We start from the raw sequence: 25,266 nt of genomic DNA on the forward strand, positions 1-25,266 counted from the left end.
CACACACGCAGACACACACACACACACACACACGCACGCATACACACGAGGACCCCGTCAGGCCGTCACAGACCTGATGTGCTGCCACTTAATCAAATGAACCGTCACTTGTTGTGCCCTTCCACCCCCACTGGGATCCTCATCATCGGCCATGATTGCCCCCAACTAACCTCCAACTGCCTCTCCTCCTCCAACCGAAGCTCTCAGCTCTCCTTCATCTCTGAGGCTTCACAATTATCATCAGCTGTGATTCATTCCTGAGGGGAAGCTTCATTCTTCGTTTTATTGCCCCACTCATCCCGTCACATCGCTCAGATGTCGGTCCAATCAATCACTCCCAGTCCAAAGACCACAAAACAGCTGAGAAAACAAACCAGCGAAGCCGTGGAAGTCGTCTCCACTCACCTGCACATTTGGTCCTGGTTATCAGCGGCGGCCCCGGCGGCCCGGTCCCCCCTTCGCCCGGTCTGGACAGCAGAACCTTGATCTCATACTCCACATCTGGGTCCAGATGCCATAACTTGTAGGTGGGGGCGTCAACCACGTGGGTCTCAGCCCAGTTTCCTGTGGTGGTGCGGTACTCCACCTCCTTCAGGATGATCGGCCCATCTCCGATGATGCTGTTGGCGTTGGGCTTGATCCACAGGTAGGTGGCGCCAACGGCGAGGAGCTCAGGGGGAGCGATGGGAGTGGGCGGGGCTGGAAAGTACAAGCAACAGAAGATAAACATGAATGGGCATGTTGGGCCTGAACGGTGCCGATATCCTGCATGTTTTAGAGTGTTTTCATCCTAAAAGGTGGAAACTCCCACTGGCTCAGGTTAATACCAGAAATAAGATTAGCTGCCATAAATACGCAGATGATGTTTAGAGCAGATAAATGTGTGGATGTGCCAAAACTTTCTCCAAATGAACAGAAACAGAACTGAAGTTATTATCTTTGGACCTACAGAGGAACGATCTAGAGTCAACAGCTTCAGTTATTACAGCTGGAAACTAAAGATCAGGCTGAAATCCTGGTGTAGGACTCTGACCTGAGCTTTCAGAGTCACATAAACACAGTTACAAATTCGGCTTTCTGCTACCTGAAGAGCATTTCCGGGCTTAAAGGACTTAATGTGTTGAAAAACTGCAAAACAGCCGAAAGACTGAGTTCCTTTATATCAAGGCTTGAAACCCCCCTGTTTAGTTACCTTTGACTCATAAAAACAGAAACATTGATCAACATACTTGATGTCTATTTGCTTGATTATTTTTACAATGGCATTAGACAAAATTTAATGGTTGGTGTTAAAATATGAAATTATTTTATGATGTAAAAGACTTTTAATTAAGCTATATAGAAAAACCTGACCTCACACTTGATAGTGCAGTAGATTTGGGTCGATTGGGAAACAAAGTTGCAATATTTGTTGCATTTTCCAGCTGTTGTTCTCTGTGTGTCAAAAAATCAAAGTCTTTGAAAAATCTGTTCCCCTCCTCGCCTGTGGGGGCGCTGCACCAAGAACCGCTTCAGGAAACAACACAAATAAAACCTCAGAAAAATACTCTGAGTTCAACTTCCTTCTTCACCAAACATAAGCAAAACTGGAGTGGCTCTAAGCAGTTCTAGGATTTCTCTTTTGTCTTTGGCTGAAGACCACAAGTCATTTATCCAGCTAGCACTATGTTGGCACATTTGTTTTGGTTGCAATTACCCAGAATTCCCTGCTCTACAGTCTGCTTCCTGCTCCAGTCCGCTTGGCTTTTTTGATTTACATCAGCATTCGGTTGATAATTCAAACTTCTCCAAACAAACCAGACTTTCTAGGCAAACAAACTGGAGTCTGATTGAAGTGGACCAAACAGGGCTGGTGTAGCCTTAGCTCTCTCACTGGTTCAACATGTCTGGATCAAATGTTGGCTCATTAACGGGCCTCTGCAGAACACTGAGATGCTGAGGCGGCAGCTACTTCCCGGCTGTTGAACCAGGGAGAGAGCTAAAGCATGAAGGAGGCCGGCCCTTGAGGACTGACTTTGGAAACCCCTGCTGTAATGTGATTAACTGAGCTCATCGTCACAGAATTATTTAATATATTTAAGCCCAATCAATGTTGCTGAAGTATGCAATACTTGAACTGATTAATTAATTTTGTAAAGCCCACCCTCCCCTTCTTTTCCTGTCCTTTTACCCTCAAGTTCTTCAGAGTAATTTTCAGAAATGAACCCAAGATGTGAAAATGCTCAGGCTTAAGACGGTCTAGTCAACTTTACATTATTTCTTTTTCTGTCAATAATCCATCCATTCATAACCTTCCACTGCCTGAAATCGGGCTGAAGAGCCAACATTTTCTAAAAAAAAATCAAAACTATAACATTTCCAGATACTTTGTGTGGTTTCTAAGCCATTCAATTCAATATTTTGTCTTGCCATCGAGTCCTGGGTTTTCTCCCAATGGCAGGAAAACACCTTGGAGGCATCCTGAATGGATGCATGTTCCTCCCTCACCAATGCAGAGAAGGGCCTGAACCCTAAACCAAATGTCTGCAACCTGCAGATCCAGCGACACGAGTGGCTCATTAAAATGTCTCCAAAGGTTCTTGGGTCTTCAGCTAAAACTGTTTTATAGCAACAAACATAGATTTCAGCAGTTTTTTCTTTACTTTTGACATTAAAACAGTGGCATGGTTCTAAAAGCTGTAAATTTTTTAGCTATTTTTCAGTTTATATCCTATAGCACTGAAAAATTAGATCTACTAATGCTAAAGCACAGTATTCAGTGGAAGCTAATGCGAAACAGCTAATTTAAATTAAAATTGTATCGGCCATTGAAAGACTTCAAGCCTCAAGCACCAATTTAATTTTGACATTATAATTCAGATGATCTATATCATACTTATGTCTTCTTCTCTACTGGCCGTGTTCTACTTTATTCCTGTATGTTTCTTGTTTGAAATAAAAAAAAGAGAAAATGGGAGGAGAGGAATCGTCTTCACTTCAAAATAAGAGCACGAATATTAGCAGTTACTAACTAAAACTTTAGCACAGATTTCAAACTTTATTCAACTGGAAGGTTACAAAAAAAGCCAGATCAACGAGTGCTTTAGAATGTTTTTAAAATAATTACTTTTAAAAACAGTTTCATATTACAGCATTTTATGGGATCAGTGAAAACTTGGGGCATGAACAGAAAATGCGTAAAAACGCCTGACAGCATTTACAGCAGCTGCAGTTTCTGTGGAATTGTTTTTGCCGAGTGTTTCAGCTCAGTTTATGTGTCTTCACTGGCCGGCACCCTTCCCTCATTCAGCAGTCTCTCCCTTTCCGCGTCGCTGCCTTCATCGTCCAAATAGAGGAAGCTAAGTGTGCTTAACATTGTCAGAGTTAACAAAACGCTAAATCAAAATAGTTCCACTATTACTGCATTTATGGATACTGCAGTACATATTTATCAACAAGTATCATTTGCGGCTCTAAGGTTTTATGTAGCTGATTAAAGTTTGCAGACAATCAGGTGAGACGAAGCAGATTCTCAGCTCATCTCTAAGAAAAATCCTAGCCCCCGCTAACAGCTAACAGCTAACGGCTGCCTTTTTGACGATGCTTAAATGTAGATGGAGCTTTAACAGCGAGAAATGCAATCAGTTCATTTTTTAAGATGGTCAAGAGAGTTATGCTGCAGCTGACGATGCTATAATTATAATTTAAAGAAATGACTCAAACTGCCTCTAAGCTTAGGATATTTTCTTGCTTCTTATTTCATACAAAAGCTTAGATTTTTATTAAAGCAACTACGTTTTGAAACATTCAGCTTCTGTATAATTAGAAAAACAGTGCAATGTATTCCAACACAACATAGAAAAAACAAAATCAGCTTATAGACAATGATGAAAAAGACATATGCGAATCGGCCAAGGAGGAGATTCAAAGACTGTTTACAAGCCAAGCAGTAACATTTGCCTCCGACAAACAAGCGAAGCTGCGGCGGCGTAGCGACATAAATCTGAAAGCGGCTCAGTTAAAGAGCAGCAGGAGCAGATGGAAACAATGACAAGGAAATTAATTGGACTTTTCCCGTTAGTCATCAGACTGCCTGCGCCTGTGAAGCACAGCGCTCATCAGCATGATGTACGGTAATTACCACGGACAGCTCCGGCTCGTCTGCGGCCCTGAGACCAAAACCTCGGACACCGATCGTCACAAGAGTTGGGAACACAAAGGAGCCTTTTTTATTACTCAAATGTTAAACAAAAAGATTTATGCATCCTGAGCGGCTCTGAGCTGAAAAAAGGCTTCCATGCAGATCAAAATCTTTTCACTTTCAACACCTAAATGAGTTTTTAGAAGAAATGTTGAGATGCAACTACATCAAAATGTATCTCCTTAAACAAGGGCACCCAGCACTTTTCTTTAAATTTGGACATTTTTTAATATTTTTTTCTCAGAAAAAGTTTGCATTTCACCTGCAAAGAATAACATTCCTCCTCCTGCTGCAGTCTTAAAACCAAAGTCCCGGTTTTACTCAGAAAGTTTCTTTTTGTTGCTTCCCTCAAGGCTGCATTAGCATATGTATGACAGCTGATGAATCAACTGTCAGTCGGTGCACACTCATACATCTCAACTATGTGGAAGCAGATTGTGCGTACGGCCATGGCTCCAGACATCAGGCATCTCTTTATCCACCGCTCTAATCTGAAGATGTCATTCAGCAGCAGCATGAATCACCAGTTTGGGGCTTTTTAGGATTGATTCAAACAGTTCTTTTTCCTGAGAAGAATGACTAACAGAATGACAACAGAAGACATAAGTTAGAAAGTACTGATCTCTCACATGGTCAGGACCGCTAATATTGGATCATGTAATGAAACAAAACTGAAGTCATTATCTTTGGCCCTAAACAGGAACTTCAGAGCTTCAGTTGCTACAGCTGGAAACCAGAGATCAGGCCTGAAATCTGGGTGTACTGATGGACTCAGACTGAACCTTCAGAGCCACATAAAGACAGTTACAAAGTCGGCCTTCTATCACCTGAAGAACGTTTCTAGGATTAAAGGAGTAATGTCACAGCGTCACAGCGAGATCTAGAGAAACTCATCAGTGCTTTTAGCTTTAGTTGCATCGATTACTCAACAGTATCTAAATCAATCATCCAGCTGCAGCTGATCCAGAACGCTGCTGCTGGCGTTCTGACTACAACCAGGAAGAAAGAGCACACCAGTCCTTCCACTGAGAGAAGAGACTTTAAAATACTGCTGGTAGTTTATAAATCACTGGACGAATTAAAGATTTGCTGCTGCTGGATCAACTTTCCAGACCTCTCTGGTCTTCTGGTTCTGGTTTAGATCCAGAACCAAACATGGAGAAGCAGCATTTAGCTTCTGTGCACCACAAATCTGGAACAAATTTCCAGAAAACTGTAAAACAGCCGAAACACTGAGTTCCTTTAAACCTAGATTAAAAACCCACCTGGTTAGAGCTGCTTTGAATCATTGATCAACATTTTGATGTGTAATGACGGCACATGGCAAAATAGAAAGTTTCAATTATTGATTTTAGTGTTTTTATGATGTAAAGCACTTTGACCTGTCTTGTTGAATCAATAATCTTGATTGATTGATTGATTGATTGATTGATTGATTGATTGATTGATTGATTGATTGATTGATTGATTGATCTACTTTTAAACGTACAGCTTCTGAGAAGCTGCAAAAGGTGTGTTTAAGGAGTGACTTGCTAAGGGACATGCAACTAAATATTAGAAGGGATGAATTTGTTATAATTATTATTATTATTATTATTATTATTAGCATGTAGGTGTTTTTTGTGTCTGCATGGATTAGAGAAAATCTCCAATGAATGCAAACCTGCAAACCAACTGATTGTTTAAAAACATTAATTCAAGAGGCTTTATATAACAATCTTGCAGGAGCAGGAACTTTCAGTGTAAATGGTTCCTGCTAAAGCTTTCACAGCCTTACGAGTTTTCTTGGAAACGTGTAGTAAAAAGGATATAAAAATAGGAATAATGATTTCAAAGTTCTGCATTCTGCAACAAAGACATCAGTTTCCAGTAACACTGAGGTTTTCCAGTTTTTTTATTTTCAAGTGGATACATATTTTTTTCTTAAAGAGTGCTTAACAAATGGAGTGAAAATCTGAGGGCTGCATGACAGGCAGAAGAAGGATCACTAAATGTTCATTCTTACATCTGGATGTTTCTCATTACTGCTCGCAAAATCGACTACGAGTTAACGCTTTAAGCTTTTTAAAAAAAAGGCAAAAAATCAAACATTTAAAGCAGCCAACTAATCGTTTCTCTGAGAGATTCAACTCTTCATTAACATCATTTATTTTCAACAACCTCTCCTGATGTTACTCTGCAGGAGGAAGGAGAAATTCACTCAATCACTTCCTCCCTCTGCCTGTTTTCCTCCTCCATCTCGCCGCCTCCAGCTCGCCTACCGCGGCGCTACAGAGGCCACCCAGAGGGACGCAACCTGGCACCCAGAGTCACATGACAGGAAACACACACCATGTTTGCATGTTTCTGCAACGTATACTGTGGAACAGCTGAAATCATACATAGTAAATGTTTAGAGAAGCTCAGAAATTAATGTGAACAGTCAATATATACAGTTTGCATCCTTTAATTCAAGATTATTTGTGTAGCACATTTCAGAAACAAGGTAGCTTAAAGTCCTTTATATCATAAATATAACCACATTTTATGAAACAAATGTTACATTTTGTCGAGTGCCATCATCAAAATCATCAATCGAATCATACATGTTGGCCAGTGTGTTTCATTCACTGTGCATAAAGATGCACTCATGCAGATCTTCTATATACAGATCTGGAAAAAACACAGAGGCCACTGCACTGAGCCCCATGAAAACCTCCTGGTTATTCCACCAAATATTGATTTCTGAACTCTTCCTGAGTTAAAACATTAGTATAGTTGTTTCTAAATGAGTATGGACTTGTTTTCTTTGCATTATTTGAGGTCTGAAAGCACTGCATCTTTTTGTTAATTTGACCATTTCTCATTTTCTGCTAGTAAATACTAAATTTTTGTTTGGAATTTCAGAGACATGTTGTCAGTAGTTCGTAGAATAAAAGAACAACGTTCATTTTACTCAACCACATAATTATAAAGAGTAAAATCAGAGAAACTGATCATTTTAAGAGTACTCTTAATGTTTTTCCAGGGCTGTATGTTGAGCCAGCTCTGCACTGGGCAGCTGCTGAAACTTTTCACCTCGAGTTCCTGATGATCCAGCAATGATCTCACAGTTTTCTGTATCTGATGCCTTAATAATGCAAAGCTTTGATGACTGCATGTTTTTTTCTCAAGGTAATCACTGCAAATGGAAATAATATCAAACACATTTGTTCCTCTCTTAGGTTGTCAAAATGAAGTTGATTTGTTTAATAAATTAGTTTTTGAAACATTTAGGTTTTAAAAACTAATCTAATATGAAAACAGCTTCCACCAGCAAACCAACGTGGATAATTGGATGTGTGCTGTATAAAATGCACAAACAAGTATTTCCATCTGCACAAAGAGCTGCTTTCCTCAGAGAATGGGCACAAAACTGGTAAAGATGCACTGATTGCTAATCAACAACAACTGGCCCTCACGCAGAGCCGCTAATGAACAGTGGGAGAGGAGACAATAGAGAGATGAAGGATTGTGGAGAGAAAGCGTGAATACTGTAAGAAATGCAGACACAGGGCCAACTTAGAGAAGAAAACATAAAAAACAGTTAAGGAAAAGAAGTTTGAAGCTAAATGAAGACTCTGAGCTGCATGTAGGTGAAAAGATTTGACTTTAAATTTGGTAAAAGATGGATTAGCTGATGAAAAGTTCAAGGCCAATTTTAATAGTTAAAACACCAAATATATCTTCATTTTGCTTGAATGCTCACACTGGAAACTGTTTTAGCAACAGGAGCATGCCAAGCAGCAGTTTGGATTATCAGCTTCCAAAGCTGCATTATCTTTGGAATATTTTGCATATGCTCTACAAAATCTGCAAATAAAACAATTTTCTGCAAATAATTTGGAGTCAGGCGCCACTGGAAATATTTTTAATAGCATGTTAAGCAGTATTGCACCTAGTTTCCAAAGGTACACTTTTTGTTTTTCAAATACAAAAGAAGGAACTATTTGGTAATTTAAAAAAAGTAGAGTTTTTTTTAATTTTTTTTTTTTAGGAAAACCCATAAAAACGTAACTGCGAATAGACAGCAGTCAACTACATCAGCTGAAGCACTCTGGGAAACATAAGAATCGAGTCTGTATCAAATTCTGTTATCCCAGAATCTGATTTCACCTGCATTTAAAATCCGCAGTCATGTGACAGCTGTCCTCATGCAGCTGCACCTGCACAGCCGTCAGTACAAACATGAGCTGGAGCCTCATAAAAAGGTTTTATCCTGGGAGCTTATTGTCTGATGAAACATTGGCCTCTCGAAACTGATCGGAGTTACTGGCCACAGAGGGAACAAAGTATCTGCATTAGCTTTTTTACTGCGCCACATTACGACCCCAGCGAGATACTTGAAGATGTCGCATAGTGTCAAGAAAAATAAATTTCTCTAATAAAAGTCCTGCACATTATCTCGCAGAGGAAGCCCTTACCTTACACTCTGTGTGCACTACAGGTCAATTTCAGTTCTTTATTGGCATATTTATAATGTTTTTTACTCCTGATAAAGGTGTGATGTTAAAATGTATTTTTGTACACTCTTTCCCTACTATGTTGGAAGTTTTTACAAATTCTTTTGCCCATCTTCGCTCTAACCTTGGATTTCTAAACCCTTTGGGATAAAAACTAAATAAACATGAAATTCCCTTGGACCTGACAAACTATCTGTTATGAATTATGAAGGTTATAATGAAGGAAAGGGGTGGTATGGGTCAAATTTACAAGTAAACTTGACCCATTGCACTTGTTTTCTACAATGGAGTGTTTCTGTTAAACCTGTCGGAGCACAAATTGATAAATATTTTTCCTGTTATTCTCCAAGTTTATTAAACTTTGGCCCTGATACCATTCAATTTAATGTATTTATACAGAGACGAATAACAACAAATATAATCTAAACAGAAGCAGAACAGCTGTTTCTTCTTTAAAATTCACTCCGTCTCATCAATCTGAAGAGGAACATGAACTGGAGCTGTCCTAAGTTTAGTTTATAACACCAACAACCTGCAATAGGTTATTTTGATACCATATTTCAGTGATGATTAGCAATGCATTAATCAGGAAATTACCAAATTCTGTAAAAAAAAAAATGTCCCTGAAACCTGCAGAGCACTTAGGAAAACATGCACATATTGTCAGTATTTTTCTTTAGTTGAGTAATATACATATTTTCTGTAACGGTGTGTAGAGGGGTTATTTGTTTGTAAATAGCGGATGCATATGCATTTTGCTCAGATAAATGCTGCTGAGCTACAGGCCACGCCCCCTGTGGATTGGTTCTGCAATCCTAGCTGCATGTTCTGAAAGCACAGGCAGCCATGTGATATCAGAGTGTGTAAAAGGAGACTGGTGATCGCAGAACTACGATGTGGAAATTCAGAAGATAAAGGGAGGATCAAACATGTACTTAAAGAAGACGAATTTAATTTATTTGGACAATTAATTGACATTTATGTAAATGTGCCAGAATTAGCCAAAAGGATATTTTTCATCTGTTATCCCTGGACAGTGCTCAGTTTATTCTGTTGTCCTGTTTACTCAAATGTTTTTGAGTGAAAAAAATAAATAAATAAAGTTCCTTACTACTTTTTACCAAAACATTAGCCTTGGCCAAGCACTAGAACAAAATATCAGAAATTAAAAAGTAGCAAATGAGCCTTTAGATTATTTCCAGCTTGTACTGAAATCATGGCTGATCCACTTTAATTTGCAGGATAAAGTTTTGTTTGCAAGACATTTTAGTTTTTTGGTACAATAATCAATAAAGACTAAAGTCTAATATTCAAAAATGCTGATAGTCTGATACACTTGGCACTTTAGGAACCCTCAAATCAAATTTGAGGTAAAACCAGTGAGACCAGAAGAAGAAGTCTGTGGTAACGTTAAAGGAGGGTCAGTGATTTGACCCCAGTGGAGAGTGACATGTTTCAGAAAGAACATGAAAATCCCCTGAGGAACATCCACTGCCTGCAGGAACTTTGACTGACCTGCTTCCTTTTAGACTCCATCCACAAGGCCACGCTTTATCTGTTTGCTTCCAAATATTTCTGATACTTTTATATTTTCAAGCTGTGCTGAGCTCTAATTGAAAAACAGAAAAACATTAAAGTGTTTGCAGATGCGAGGGGAATAAAACGACAGCAGATATGGTAGAAGGACTCTGTGTGCCAGACAGGATCTCACCTGAGGTGGAGCACAAAATGGAAAACTCAGCTGCAGTGAAAATTATTCTTTTGCCAAAATTTACTTTTCTCACATTTTTAATATGAAGCACAAAACAAATGATAGTTGACAGAGAGAGAACAACGAAAGAAATGCTTAATATTTAATCATTTTAGCTGCAATTTTAAGTAATTTCAACAAGATTTAAAGTTAAAACAACAAATCTGCACAAAAGATTTTTAATATAAGAACTTAGACATTTTTTACATTTGTTAAATCAGGGAAAGGTTAATTATTTTAATTACTTAAATCACAGGGTTTTTTCAGAATAAAGTGGACTGTTGCTTATTTGTGGCTCAGCATTCACAGATTCACCTATTCACATATGTTCTGTTGAACGTAACCCAAAATAATTCTACAAAAATCTGATTATTTGCACATTTTTTTAACAAAGCATAAAGATGTTAAAAATAATTTGCAGCTTGACAAGCTAACACACCAAGCATTTGCAAAGCAGCCAATCAGGAGGCACCATTCCCTGTCCTTGGCACTGATTGGCTGTATATTTGATGTTTAAACTATTAGGCAGTTATAACTATTTTGGAGGAAGGTATCAAGTGTTGGCAGATTTCAGCTGTTTGCATGAAGTTGTAGACCTAAATTTCTGCAAATATTACCGTCTGTTGTATATTAAACTTTTTTAACAAAACAAATAATACACTGGTCCACGTCAGTTTGAAAAATGGCTGACTCTCCATTGCAGCGCTGAAACCTGATTGTATTTACAACTGAGTTTCTAGTTTTTTGAATAGTTTGGAGGGACGTCTTTACATTTTAAAATCTTCTGTTCTAATTTTTCCTTTGTGATTTATACAATGGTTCAAGCACATCTGATAAAGGCTGCGCATGCTTCCATTTCAAACCCATTTTTGAAGCAAACATAAAAAGAAAAGAAATCAAATTTGTATTATTTGAAGGTTCAAGTTATGCCAAGTTGTGATTTTGAGGCTTGGTGTCCATTAGTTTAACATTTAGTAGCCTTTTGATCCGTGTGTTAAACCTCTCCTGGATGCTTTAATGCAGCAAACTATAGAGGCAACCATTATTGGCAATGATGTCAACACATTTGAAAAGCAGAATCTGGCAGCTACTTTCCAGTTTAAATGGTGTTAAAGCTACAGAATTGCATGAAATTAGTGGCAAAATCAGCCTACAGTCAAACCTTCCACCCACCCTAATGCTATTTATTTTAAATTAAGAAAAGGAGTGAGAGACTTTTCATGGTAATTAACATTTTCTGAGAGAAAGAAACTGATTTGAGCTAATTCCTCCCAGAATATGTTACACTATCTCCCATAATATCTACACTGCAGCCGTCAAAGTGTCTTGAAGCAGGAAATAAACCTCCACCTGCTTGCTTTCTCTGAGCCATGGAGGATAAAAGAGTCAGAAATGTCAAGCCAGTCCAGCGGCTCAGAGCTTCAGGGGAAAAAGCTTTTTCTTACACCAACAGTAAGAAAAAGCTGAAAAGAGACACTGATCCTCTTACTGTCACTTCAGTTTTTTCCACTTTCTAATAAAATGACAGTCTGAAACATGAGGAAACAGGAGATTTGTAGTGGACACGTCCCTCTCGCTCTAATTCGACGCTCTTCGTTTCATTTCTGGCATTCATATCCGCATGAGCATCTAATGTGTGAGCAGACTGGAGTTCAACAAGCTGCAGACAGAAACTGCTGATGGGATTTAAGCTGTCAGCTTTGGCTTCATGATTTATCTGGTTGTCCTCTGAATTCTCTGTGTTCTGTCATCGAGGAAGAGGTTTAAACATGAGGTCTTACTCCATCTTTCATATTTTCCTCCTCTGCTTCCTGTTTTAAACATCGAGTTTGTCTTTTTGTTGCGTCATATGCTCCCCTGTCTTTCTGCTCCTCTTCTCCGTTGCTACCTCCACCCCCTCACACACCTATCTCTCTTCTTCATCTCTGCCTTATTCCCTCCTTATCTCACCTGTCAGCCCTCCCACACCTGTTCATGCATTACTTACACTTTGCTTCAGAAATTCTCTGTGAAGTGTCCGCCTTCCTTGACCTCCACATCTGTATAAAGAGGCTGATGCACATGAAAGTGCATTGGACATGAAATGGCAACAACATGACAAACTACCCAACATGCACAAGTCAACCCTCTCTCACACACACACACACACCCTACGGCAAGCCCAGAGGACCTGCTTACAGAGACAGACAGGAACTCCCACTTTCATACACAACCTAATGAATATGAATTCAGAAACTTTTTCTCATCGAATACAATAAGGCATTTTAGCAAATGTAATTGTTGACTTGAATAAACTTCCAGAAAACTGGAAAACAGCTGAAACACTGAGTTCCTTTAAATCAAGATCAAAGCCCACCTGGTTAGAGTTGCTCTAGAACCATAATAAATGAAACACTGACCAAAATTTTAATATTTAATGATGATTTTGAAGTCAAAATGTAATATAAACTGGGTATATTTGCTGGGATTTTCAGGTAAACTGTTTCAGACATTATTTAAAGTTATACATTTGGGGGGAAAGAGTTGTCCGTTGTTCAGAGTACTGATGGGCTGTACTACAACATCTTTCACCAGGTTTATGTTGACATACTTTACTGTTATTCTTTATCACAGTACTGTCCACTACACTCAGAGTAAAAAGTAAAGACTGCAACTAACAACCTCAAAATATACATGAAGGTCTAATAAATAAATAGAATAAACAAAAATAAAAAGTTTGAAATTTTCACATAAATTTCACAAGCTTCCTGCAGGTATGAGAACTAAAACCCTTCCACAGAAAAGCAGACAGTTTTCCTTTTAAAACCTGTATTTAAAAAAATCTTTGTTTTACGTGTTGACAGAGAAACAGACAACCCATTGAGAGAGGAGCTTGTTTTTCTGTGAATGTCTGACATCTCTTTTGTGTTTCTTTCAAACACCTGACATCTCATTTTGGTATAAAACTCCTCACTTGGAAGTCCAACGTATTCCAGGCAGTTATTGTTGTAAATTGGAGGTTGTGTTGTGTTCACACCCAGTGGGAGCTCAGAGCGTCACTGGGTTTCCAGGAGTCTGACACATACAGCAGAAGCTGTCCACTCTCCTATTGATTTCCTTATCAGGAACAGACACACAGACGATGTTGGGAATGAGCTCTGGGGCAACAAAAAGCTCCACGGACACACACAGTCTGACATTAACACACGCTCTGGTGCTGCTGCTGGGTCTAATTCTTGGACTAAAATCAGCTTTATGATGACCCAGGGAGACTTAGAAAAATGTGGCACAATTCCTGGGGAACTCGCACACACTCCAACATATTCTCTGTGAGGTATCAACGGGCCACTGGCTGACAGAGGCTCTCCTGGATCTCTGCTTCGCCCCACTGAGTCTTATCTATGATAGACAGAACACACACACACGCACAGATGTCAAAATGCCCATACAAGATGCAGCACACACTCAAATACAGCCGACCTTCAATCTGTGCAGGGCTGCTGCACCTCGGCTCTCTGCATGTGGACACAGTGCATTCTGTAGGCCCTTAAAATTCACATAAATCATCTCATTTATGGCCACAGCCATAACTAAAGGTGACTATGATGCCTCCTTGAACAGGGTAAGATCTATGGTGTGTACAAAACATTACATGTTTTACATAAAATCGTTCTTACATTATGAGACTTTATTCTGCTCGGTTCTGCCTATTTGAGCTGTTTTAGGGTCTCCTGTCACTTTAAATCCAAATAATTGGCAACAGGGAGCCCCTGCTGATTTGTGATGTTATATTCTAAAGGTTTTTGAAATGGCTCACTTTCCAGACACCAAAAAATATTAACTTATTGCCTAAAAACGGCTAGGTGTTATTTTTTTAAGTGTTTGAGTTGTTTATAGCAAATGCTGTAGATCAATTCCAACTGCTGACTCACCACCAGAGGGCGTGTGTCTGAGTGAGAGGATTTTATATCCAAACATGGGCAGTTTAGTTAAATATCTGTCTGGTTTATAGTTATAAAGAAATGATGGCACAGGGGAAATGATTCTTGCCCATTATGATTGATGGACTTGAACTTCCTCCTTCCTTTTCTGCTGTTTGGTTCTGCTCTGCACCCACAGCTGCTTTTATACAACAAAAGAACACAAAACCTTGTCAATATTCTGCAGATGCCGAAAAGACACAATTTTGCAACTGCGGTGTTTTCATTAAATAAGAAGCATAATAAGAAAACACAATTTACAAACACAAGTCATTAAAAAAATATGCTGTGCCATCTTCCATCTACCACTTCCTGTCGTCTTTATTCATCGTTCCCATCAGTAGTAACAGCTGGTTATCGATCACATGACTTGTGTGATGCATAAAAATGCTTTGATATGTTAATTTTGATACATCAAAAAACCACCTCATTCTAGTGTAAAAAACGTTTAAGTACAAAACATCAATAGGCATGTATCCTTTAAGCGACATTATTTTCGTAATTCCAATTTGCGCAATTCTATGGTCAACGGAAACCGAGCTACCAAAGCCTCTTTTTCCACTTTTTTGTGAATTGGGATATAGTTCAGGTGTTATTTTAGCTTTTGAGATGCTAATTAGCTGATCCCAGTGGTAAAACAATACCTTGTTGCCAAGGTTACATAAAATTTCTTCCAGGTGCAAAACCAGAAGCCAGAGGGAATGATTGTCCAAACGTGCAAAGCCTCAACCAAACAATATGTGAACAAACGTCTAGAGAAACAGAGCTGCTCCAACATGCTAGCTCTGAGAAAAGATGCATCAACATCATTTCCCCTTTTCATCACTTACTCCAAGGATTGTTGTCATATAACTATGGTGTTTTGTGAACATTATGGGTGAAAAGGTGCATTTTCTAAAAAAGACATTCACCCAACAGATGCTAGTTTGTCTCCGAATCTAAAAAAGTAGCATCGTGTGTTGAGCTGGCCAACAGGGCTGGGTTATGGAGGCTTTCCATGCATGAACGAACACGTATGGGACAGAGACGTACAGAGCGTACAGGCGGGGCGCTGTAATATGAGCAGCATCTCTCTCCAGATTCCCCCGTCACACCTGACTGAGCAACAGTAATTAACCCTGATTTCACTTAGCAGACACACACACACACACACAAAACTCATCACGACACCTTACACATGACAACACAGAGTCATGCATGTATAGTAGCCACACCAAACAAATGAAGCTGCACTAAAGCAAATCAGCAACACAGGAGTGACAAGAATGAGGGAAAAGGGACAAAAAGTCAAAGTGGAAATGAAGGATGATGACACATTTATGCAAATTGGAGGAGGGTGTTTTCATGCGTGTGTTTTCATTTTCCCTTTCCTCTTTTGTTCGCTGCGTTGGCATCAGTTATTCCCCTGGCAAGAAGCATGGCCGACAACACCTGAGCTTCACCCACCCACACACACAGAGCAACACAATGAACACACACTCTTTACGGGATGCTTTCAGGGCGGTGAGCTTCAGATGCTCTCGTGAGTCGATAGTGTGATTCTGCAAACAGATGGTAATGACAGTTCTGTCCCTGGACGACCGTCGAATCAGAGTGGCGGCGTTAACACACGCAATCCAACTTTTCTGACTCTCTGCAGGCTAAAACATCCTTCACAACAAATAAAGTTAACAGCGTAATTCCAATCAGACATTTACTTTAGATAATATTCCCTGTCTTTAATTACTCTACCTCAGGATGTGATCTGATTTAATTTACATTCTGAGTTAGGCGTTGTAAAGTTTGCCTGTAGCCATCAGACTTTACAACACACAACTCTGAGTGTCTTTAATATATATACTTATATGTTTATACATATCTATATATGTGAGTGGATGTGCAGTCAGAGGCAGGAGTGGAGGGATTGTGATGTGACACAGATTTCACTAATCAGTTCATAATGATAATATTCCACCATTGTTTACGTCCTGATTTACAGCATCTGGCTTCTTCTGGTGCAGAATTATGATGTACGTCTCACATCAACGACATAAAAGCTGGATAAAATCAACATGCCTAATCAGACTGCAGATGCTTTGAAAACAATCAGATATGCTATTTAGCTACACATGTGAAAGTGGGACAAATCTGATTTTGGTTTTTAGGTGAAAAGATCAGAATTGGTCCAATCAGGCTGCTGTGAAAAAAGTCGGATTTGGGTCACATTCGCCTGCTGTGTGAACGTCACCTAATCTTCAGCTCCCTTTACAGATTCAAATTACTTCCAACCAGAAGAAACATGTTGGTAAGTTAGTTCACTATTTAACCTAATATACAGCTGGAAGAGGCATGAAATGTTTTGGGCTTCTAATGTAATGAACATTAAAATAACTTATATTTGGGTTCAGTGTGAAGATTTCCAACATTAAAAGTCAAACTTGTTTTTCAGGAGTTATTTGCCACAGTCCTTCTGGTGAACTAAAGTACTGCTCATCTTTAAGAATAATACATTTGTGTATAAGTTGAGGCAAAAATAGTTATTTTTATAAACATCTAAAATGTTTGGATCTTCTTCACAGTTTGAGTGAAAACCGGATCAAAAACATTCGGAGGAGCGTGAACAGAGAGGACTCATTGTGGGTTCCCACTTTCTGGGAATCTTTTCAGTATTCCGTCCTCAGCTCCCTCGCAGCTCTAATGGGCCGCAGCCAAACATGCACACATCGACACAAACAACCAGGGCTTGTTCCACACTTCCAGCAGAAACAGTCCCACTTTGCTGCATACATAGTAATGAAGTGTGTGGATCTCTGTTTCACCCCAACCTCTGCAGTCACATTTACGTACCTTTAACAATCAAGTCGGCGTAGTTGGAAACTCCGGATCCGCCATCGGACCGGATGACGCAGCGGTAGCGGCTGGTGCTGCGCTGCGACGTGTCACCGACGCTCACCGTCGCAGAGAAGCGGCGGTGGTTGACCACCCTGGTCACCATCAGCGCCGTGTCTTTGCCGTTCCACTGCTGGAAGATGGGAAATCATACTTGTTGTTGTGGGTGTTCCACTTGTTTTCCATGTTAATGTGTTATTATTAACTGGATTTACAGTGCAACCGTTTATATTTGGTAAAATAACTGCTGTTCCATCAGCGTTACTCTCCTACCCTGTATGGTTTTACCAAAGCAATCCATGAATTTACAGAATATGTGCATCATGAAATGAAAACAAACACTCTGTATTTATGCCTGGAAAAAAATAGAATAAATTTTCTCTGAGGAAGTCAACCTGAAAACTAAAAAATACCACTTTCTGCATGCAATCTGCAGATTAAATCTCTCAACTGCAATCCTGACGGACCACTCAGGAAAAGATGCTTTTCCCCCAGCAGAGCCTGAGCTGGGAGAGTTAACACTCCCAGCTCCACATGTCATTTCTTCACCCTGCAGTAATCTCCTGGGTTTTGAGTTCTGCTGTAACAATAATGCAAACTTGCACATGAATGTAGACTGAAATTAATACATTGCCATGACGACACGCAGCATGAACATGTTGACAAACACGAGTAAGAAATGTCACTGGTGCAGAAATGGAATCACTGGTGCAAAACAGAACAAGGTTTAGTTTAATCAGTTCACAAAATGGAGCTCAGAGACCTGGAGGTTTTACATGAAACTGACTTTATGTAGTTTGTTTAAATCTAATGAGAAAGAACTGAACAACATTACATTTGAATTAAAAGGGACTGAACTAAAATAGTAGAATAATCGAGTCAACTTCCAATCTACAAAAAGTAGAAGAGTTTGGGTAAATTAGTACTGCAGGTTGGTTAAGATTAAATTATTAGCCTGTAGAAAACCAGAGTGAATTGGATTGATATGTTAGTGGAGCTGTTGTCAGGCAGTTGCTATAGCAACGGGTATGTGTGTAGCGTAGAATACAAGAAAAGAACATGAGTGGTTTTGAGTTATTCTTCAACGGTTTTTCTGCTTTGTTTTCACTTTTTGTGGCGCGCTGCACTAAATTAATAATACCTACAACTCCAGGTTTCATTTCGTCAACAGAATTTACCTACTGTGGCAGCACGGCAAGTAAAATAATCGTTCTTTTGCCCTTCAGTATTTGTGTACATGTGTGAAATTTCCAGATGTAAACAATAACATGCCACGCGTCTATAAATAGTCATTTTTAGCTTTCCATAAAAGCTACACCTGGTCTGGCGTTCGGTTCGGCTGTGGTTTGGCCTGGAGGAGGAACCACAGCCATCTTGTTCTCCCTCTTCTGCTGTTAATGAACATTAAAAATCATCTTACTTCTGTTCTTGTTTGTTCTGGCTTGTCTTCCTCTCCACTGTTGCTGCGTGCTTGATGTGAAAGTTAACGACTCAATGCAAGCGATTTTCTACTGTCGCTACTTTTAATAATTAACTGAGCAAACTGTACTGTTTGTTAACTAGAATCAATTGGAATATATGTGTGATTGAATTGAAATCCAGTCAATAGGATGTTATGATACGGCATGGGACGGTACAAACCTGCAGCCAGAGTTTATCATGCTGAGACCATTTCCCTCCAGCAGTGCACTGGAACGTGGCATTCTGCCCCACGTTCACCTCCACATTCTGCAGCCGCAGGAAATGAGGAGCTTTACCTGCAACATGACAACAGCACACAAATTATGCCAACAATATGAACAAAATCAATAACTGAATACAAATGCACATTATGTGCAAAGTAATTCCAAGCTGAAATAAAATACATATGAAAATCAAGAAACTCGCCTGATTTAAATGGTTAAAGTCTCAATTTTAGATCAAACTGCTTGGTTTTAGTAAAATATTTAAATATTTTACTAAGTTTAAATAGACTTAAATAAGTTAAAGGGTTCACATTGAACTCCAACTGGTTACATCCAGAAAAAAACGTTTAATTCAGTTCGACTTTGACCTAAGACACCATTAAACTCTCATGTTTGTGCCATAATGTGGTCGGATGACTTGCTGGGTCATCCGACCACATTATGGCATGCTGGAGCTAAAGTTATGCTCCAGCATAACTTTAGCTGCACATTGTCCGAAAAAACAAAAACAAACCATCATCCTCCTTCCACTTCCTGTCGTCTTCTTTGTTGTTTTCAACAGTAATAACTTCCGGCTGTTGATCGTGTGACTCGAAAGAGCGAAAGAAGTGTTTCCATTGCAGTTTTACAAAATAAACCAATTTTAATACAGCTGAAAAACCAACTCAGCCTAGAGCAAAACCTTTTTATGGGAAAACACGTTTTTTCCAAATGGACGTTTCCATTCAGAGAATTCATTTTTGAAATTTCAAATTGTGCGATTTTATGATACATAGTTAGTGTTTGTGTAAACAGTAGGACTAAAAGACATTTATAATGTAAGACAGGTTATTATTGCAATCAGAAGCGAGGCTGAGAGACGAGTGCAGGCAGGCTGACATTGTGGTGACTTTGGTATTGAAAGCCGTGTGCGACTGGTTAATTTCATTTGACTGTCTGTAGAAGTAGATAAACCCAACTGAGTGTGGAGCCATCACTCATTTAATAATGATCATTTGCTTTGGCACTAATGACAAGGACTTACACATGAAGGTTGCTCCTTCAAAGCTTTTGAAATTCATCTTTCTCCATGACATTTCATTATATTGGTGTTTCTGCTGGTTTTTTGTGCATTATAATAATTCAGATAGGTTAGAGCAGTTAAGACTTTCACATTCTGAAATCAACACTGTTGTTTAGAAATGGTTTTATGAACGTAAGAGGGAATTTAAGCAGCCAGGAAATAGTAATTTGGTGATTTTTACAGCACAGAGTTTTGTGGAGCAAAGTGTTTCTGTCAGATTTGAGTGATGAAGACCCTGAGTTTGGACCTTCTTCTGGTTCTCTGCAATCTGTCTGCAATCCTCACTATCTGTGTGTGTGCGTGTGTGTGTGTGTGTGTGTGCGCGTGCAGGACAGCAATAAAACAGATGACACTCAGCAGGGTTACAGTTTGCAGGGTCAAACCGAGTCTCTCTCACTTACGGCAAGGATGAGCGAGAACTCGTATGTCATCGATGGCGATGAAACCAGGGTGGCCTTGGACCGAAACCGCCTCGAATATTACCTGAGAGTCAAAACACAGAAGAGAGAGAGGAAGGAGGAAAAAAATAAATTAAAGAAATCCAGATATAAAAACTTTTTTCCCTTCACAGGCTGCTGCGTCTCGACATCGCTGTGAAGAAGCTCATATGGGAAGCCCAGGGGGATTTTCCACCAAAAGTCAGCAACTATTCCTCTTTTCACTTCATCACTTCTGTCTCTATCCGTATGCCAGCCACATATGCTGTCACTTCTCTGCTTTTCTCCCTTCTTATTTTCTCCTCATCCATCTTCCATCACTCATTGCCCCCCTGTTTTTCCCTCATCTCTTTTTTTCCCTTTCTGAAGCTGTCGCTTTGTGTTGTTCTTCATTTCTTTACCCCACACATGCACTTAAAAAAGACCTGAACACAGACTGAGGGTGACATGAAGTCAGCCGGGTGGCTGGGAGGCCATGAACTCCTGACCCACCAACATAAACATGAACATACTGTCAAACCGCGTCCAGACGGAGCCAGGATACTCTGAATAGTGAGATCACTTTTTCTCAAACAAATTCCACATATTTGTATCAAAAACACAAATATTTCTTGTTAAAATAAAACATGAGAATGCTGCTTGGTAAGTTTATTGGCCAATCATGACTCCATCTTAAATTTAAGCACTGTAAAAACACAAAACTGTACCAGGTAAAAATCTGACTTTTATCACAAATCTGACTTTAATCATCTGAAATTAGAAAAATCTGAATTCTAAGGAAAAAAGTTATGATTAAAGTAAAAAAAAAAAGACTTTTCTGATTTAGTTTCTAGTGCAAATGTCTTAGTAGGCCTGAAATAAGACAAAATAACTTGGAAGTAACTTTTCAGTAAGTTATACAAGTTTGTTTAGAGTCAGTAATTCCCCATAATATGGATTTAAAAAGGTCCAATCAGATTAGTTACATTTGTTCAATGGTATAAGTGAAAAAGTCTGCCAGGGGATCTAATGCTTTTTAAAATCAATATTAATGAATTATTATCTTAGAAGAAGCTCCTATAACTTGTGTAAAAGTTACTAGTGAGTTGCTTTTTACTGTTGATTCAACTTGAAACTAAATCATTAGTGATTTATTTTAGAGTTTTCTACTCATCTTAAATAATTTCACCTTTTTGTACAAGTGAAAAGCTTTTATAAAAAGTAATTCTACCACCATAGGTTTTGCATAAAACCACTTTGCTGCACTTGGTGCTCTGAACTTCTAGCTGATAGTCGGAGTAGAAAAGGGAAGTGTCATCTCTCCCTGGGAGGTCACAGATAATTAGGGAGGAAAAGATAAAGAAGCCTTTAATTCACTTTAGCTCCTATAAAGTCTTATATCTATGGTGCTTTTATCCACTCAGGTCATTACCTAAAGCAAAAGGTACTGTAGTGTTACTTGACGGCAGCACAGAGCTGTATACTGCTGCACCTTTAATAGACCAATAAACAAGGAAACACAGCAAGACTGGAGGTCATTAAAGGAACAGTTCAGTTACAGAACTCACCGTAGTTCGTGGCTCAAAACTGTAAGCAGTGACTACTTATAGTAGCTAAAATATAAGTTTCCACCTCTGCATTTTATCTCTGCACCCAAAGAAACAGTCAGGCTGTAAAAATGTGAATTATTTTCACTAAAACTTTAAAATGAGCTCCATCTCTGGGTGCTATGGAGTCGAATCGCAGTCCGACAGCGTCTGCATCCCGTACTAATATTGATATTGGTCCCAATATCCAGAAGACTTCTAGATCTGGTTTCCTGACAACGTTCCTGACCCATTGGGTCAGATCTATTCAGTCTAATTCTATGCCTTGTGCTCTGAGCGACATCATGCTTTACTATTTTACATTTACAATTCCTAATTTTACTTTCTGAACCACTAGAAAGAAGGTTTGTTGCAGTTTGACCAAGACAGTCAACCTACTGTTTTAGTTTTAGTATTTAAATTTCTTTGGCTGTTTTAGTCCTAACTGCACTGAATGAACACATGAAAGTTGTTTTTACATGTTTGACCAAGTTGTGAAGGTATTGGTGTTTAAGTGTGATGTTCTGGTGCAGAATTATAAAATAAAAGTGCAATTCAGTACAATTATGTCTGTGGTTAAAAGGAATAAATGCTTTTAATAAATTCAGCTGTTTTTCAGTACCAGATCAGAATCAGCCGATTCTAAACCTCAGATATCAGAAGTGAAATAAGTGGATCTGTATTTTATCTGAGTATTTCTACAAACAGAGAGCATGTGTGTGTGTGTGTGTGTGTGTGTGTGCGTGCGTGTGTGTGTGTGTGTGTGTGTGTGTGTGTGGAGTACCTGATAGGAGTTGGGCCAGAATGTGGAAATGGCGAGTTCAGCCTTGACCCAGCCTTCGGTGACGGTATCCGAGGCGTTCCACACCGGGTTACCTTGAGCGCCTCCGTTCACCTGCAGGCGGTGAGAAACAGGGAAGGACGACAGAAAGGTAAATGATGAAAAGAGCTGATTCAGGGAGCCTGCAATCCAAAGCAGCAAACCTCAAAAGATGGATTTTCCTTAGATGTGGTGCTGCAGAGGCTTTTTTAACCCCTTCAGTCCTGATTGTTTATAGTGAACTAAAACATTTTACCTATTTGGATGTTTCTCAAACTTTTCAGGCTGAGGACCACTTCACCCATTTAATAAAATGAAAACACTAGTCTCTCTACTCACTCACTGTTTTCTTGTAATGATAAGGGTGGAGCTGTTTTTGTAAATGTGAATGGCCACAACAAAACCATGAACACGTCTTCTCTGGGCGTTTCACTTATTTACAGATTATTAAAGTTTGGATTCTAAGCTTTCCAATCATGTCAAACATAAGGAAATAAAAAGCGAAGTTGTTCTTCACTATCAAGTGTTGTGTGCATTAGGACTATTTGTAATCTAGAAGCATAACAAAAGAAATGCTGAGTTGCTTTGGCAAAAACAAAATTTATCTTCTGCAGCCTAAGCACACAAAGTCATAAAAAAGAACAGTTCTCACGAACTGAGACTCGCTGGCAGTCGTTCAAAAGAATCGAATCGCTGGTGAACAACGCATCAAAACTTACCGCATGTATAGCTCAACTTCCTCCGATCATAAAAGTAATCCTGGTATTGTATTTCCACTAATATATTTAATTTTTCTTTTGAGTGACTCGGTTTTAAGCCATTTATTCATTATTATTTTTAAGCAATCCTTCGGTAAGCTAGCTGTACACGTCACACCTTGAGCTGACGTCAAATAAACGGCCGTTTCCATGCAGTAGCTTGTGCACCAGTCCTTCTCGGCCAGCCATCTGCTTCACATCTTTATTTTCTGCTACACACCTTGATGTAGACGTTTAAAGTTCCTGGGCTTGCCCCGTCGCGACTGGACAGAGAGTACAGGAAGTCGATGCAGTGGGTGTCGTTCTCCTTCAGGGTGGGCATGTACAGGTGAGCCTTTTGTCCTGACGCGCGGCCCGATGCGTTCACTACCATAAACGAGCCTGCACACATGGAAAAGAACAAAAAACACACATGAAGTTAATCTGACATCAGTTTTCAACAAAATCATGTCCTAGTAACTTTCTGAAAGACATTTTGGATTGAAGCAGCATGCTACAATCAGGCCGCTGCAGCCATATAATTAATGAATTCATGTTTCTAAAGGGTGAGAAAATTCCATGAAGTTACATGGAAAATAAACAGGAATTTTAGCTTTTTCCAAACAGTTTTTACTTCTGTTTTCTCTGTCTGCTTTAAAAAATATAATTTTTACATGTTTCAGTTACCATAGCGTCCAGGTGTTCCCCAAGGCCAGGTCTTGGGATCAGTTCTATTTATTTCATACTACAGGTGGGACTTGAATAAAAAAATTTAATGATGTTAACTGTAAATGTCTGTAATTAATCAAACAACAACTGGCCAAACCTCAATAGTCATATTTAGGGCTTCAGAAGTGAATCGTCTGTCACTAGCCTTTAGGTTTCTAGTTTTTAGTGAATTATCAGCATGAAAAATTAAATCTAAATGCTACAATGTTCTGCTTTTCTCCTTCTCTAAGGCCAAACGGAGGGATGTTGTAACGTTTTTGTGTTTCTCCTGCGTTAATTTTTCCCTTGGCTCCCTTCAGGTATCGCCCTTTGGGTCGAAAGCAACCCGTTAAATGAACTTTTTAAATAAACTCGACTTGAATATGGAGTCTTATTTTATAATCATGCTTCCTCACATGCATAGGATACTTTATGCCTCACAGAGAGAGAATCATTGATTTCTTCAGGACATTAAGTGCATCCTCCATGGATAAATAATGTCCCACAAACTATTAATTACGAAGTACTGTGAGCTGGAAAATGGTTGGCAAGTTTCGTACAGCATAAACCAGATGCTTGATGCAGCAAAAAAGCCAAACTCTTAAAGCTCTTTAAATCACCAAAATGGTATATCAATGTCCTAATGCATCCACACCCTGAGGGTTGCAAAACCAGGCGTAAACCACACTTTCTTTGTCAGCTTATGGTTTAAGTGTGTTTTAGTCGGTGCTTTACGGCCGAGGATGGAGCTTTTATGGGTCGACCAGCTCCATTTGGCTAACTGCCATCAGCTTCACTAAGAATTAGAAGCGACTGAAGAGTCTCTGGGAAGAGAGAGGAGAAAAGTTGCATACTAAATAAAGCAGGTGTGACTGTGCAGATTAATCGTAACTAAAGGTGGATACTTATTTTTTTGTCTTCTGATGGTTTCTGAAGGGTGTTTCACATAATAATAATAATAATGGAGACAGAACTTACAAATAAAGCATAACTAATAATTAATTCTAGGTTTC

General features: G+C 39.2%; 1 protein-coding gene across 4 annotated transcripts in view; it reads right to left on the reverse strand.

Moving 5' to 3' along the window:
* LOC106964180 (receptor-type tyrosine-protein phosphatase T-like) overlaps positions 1–23,946 on the reverse strand; it is a 153,211-nt gene extending 129,265 nt beyond the window's left edge. For all 4 annotated transcript variants that reach the window (XM_015059535.1, XM_015059533.1, XM_015059534.1 and 1 more), the window contains exons 1-6: positions 23,787–23,946; positions 22,773–22,883; positions 20,388–20,469; positions 18,880–18,995; positions 17,197–17,371; positions 406–699 (exon numbers count right to left, since the gene is read on the reverse strand). In XM_015059535.1, the coding sequence (XP_014915021.1) occupies positions 406–699; positions 17,197–17,371; positions 18,880–18,995; positions 20,388–20,469; positions 22,773–22,883; positions 23,787–23,939 (931 nt within the window). In that variant the 5' untranslated portion in view covers positions 23,940–23,946. The remainder of the gene's footprint in view (positions 1–405; positions 700–17,196; positions 17,372–18,879; positions 18,996–20,387; positions 20,470–22,772; positions 22,884–23,786) is intronic.
* Positions 23,947–25,266: the final 1,320 nt, after the last annotated feature.

The sequence above is a fragment of the Poecilia latipinna genome, unplaced genomic scaffold (genome assembly GCF_001443285.1).
Source record: "Poecilia latipinna isolate Pla-1442-1.1 unplaced genomic scaffold, P_latipinna-1.0 Scaffold1634, whole genome shotgun sequence".
Lineage (NCBI taxonomy): Eukaryota > Metazoa > Chordata > Actinopteri > Cyprinodontiformes > Poeciliidae > Poecilia > Poecilia latipinna.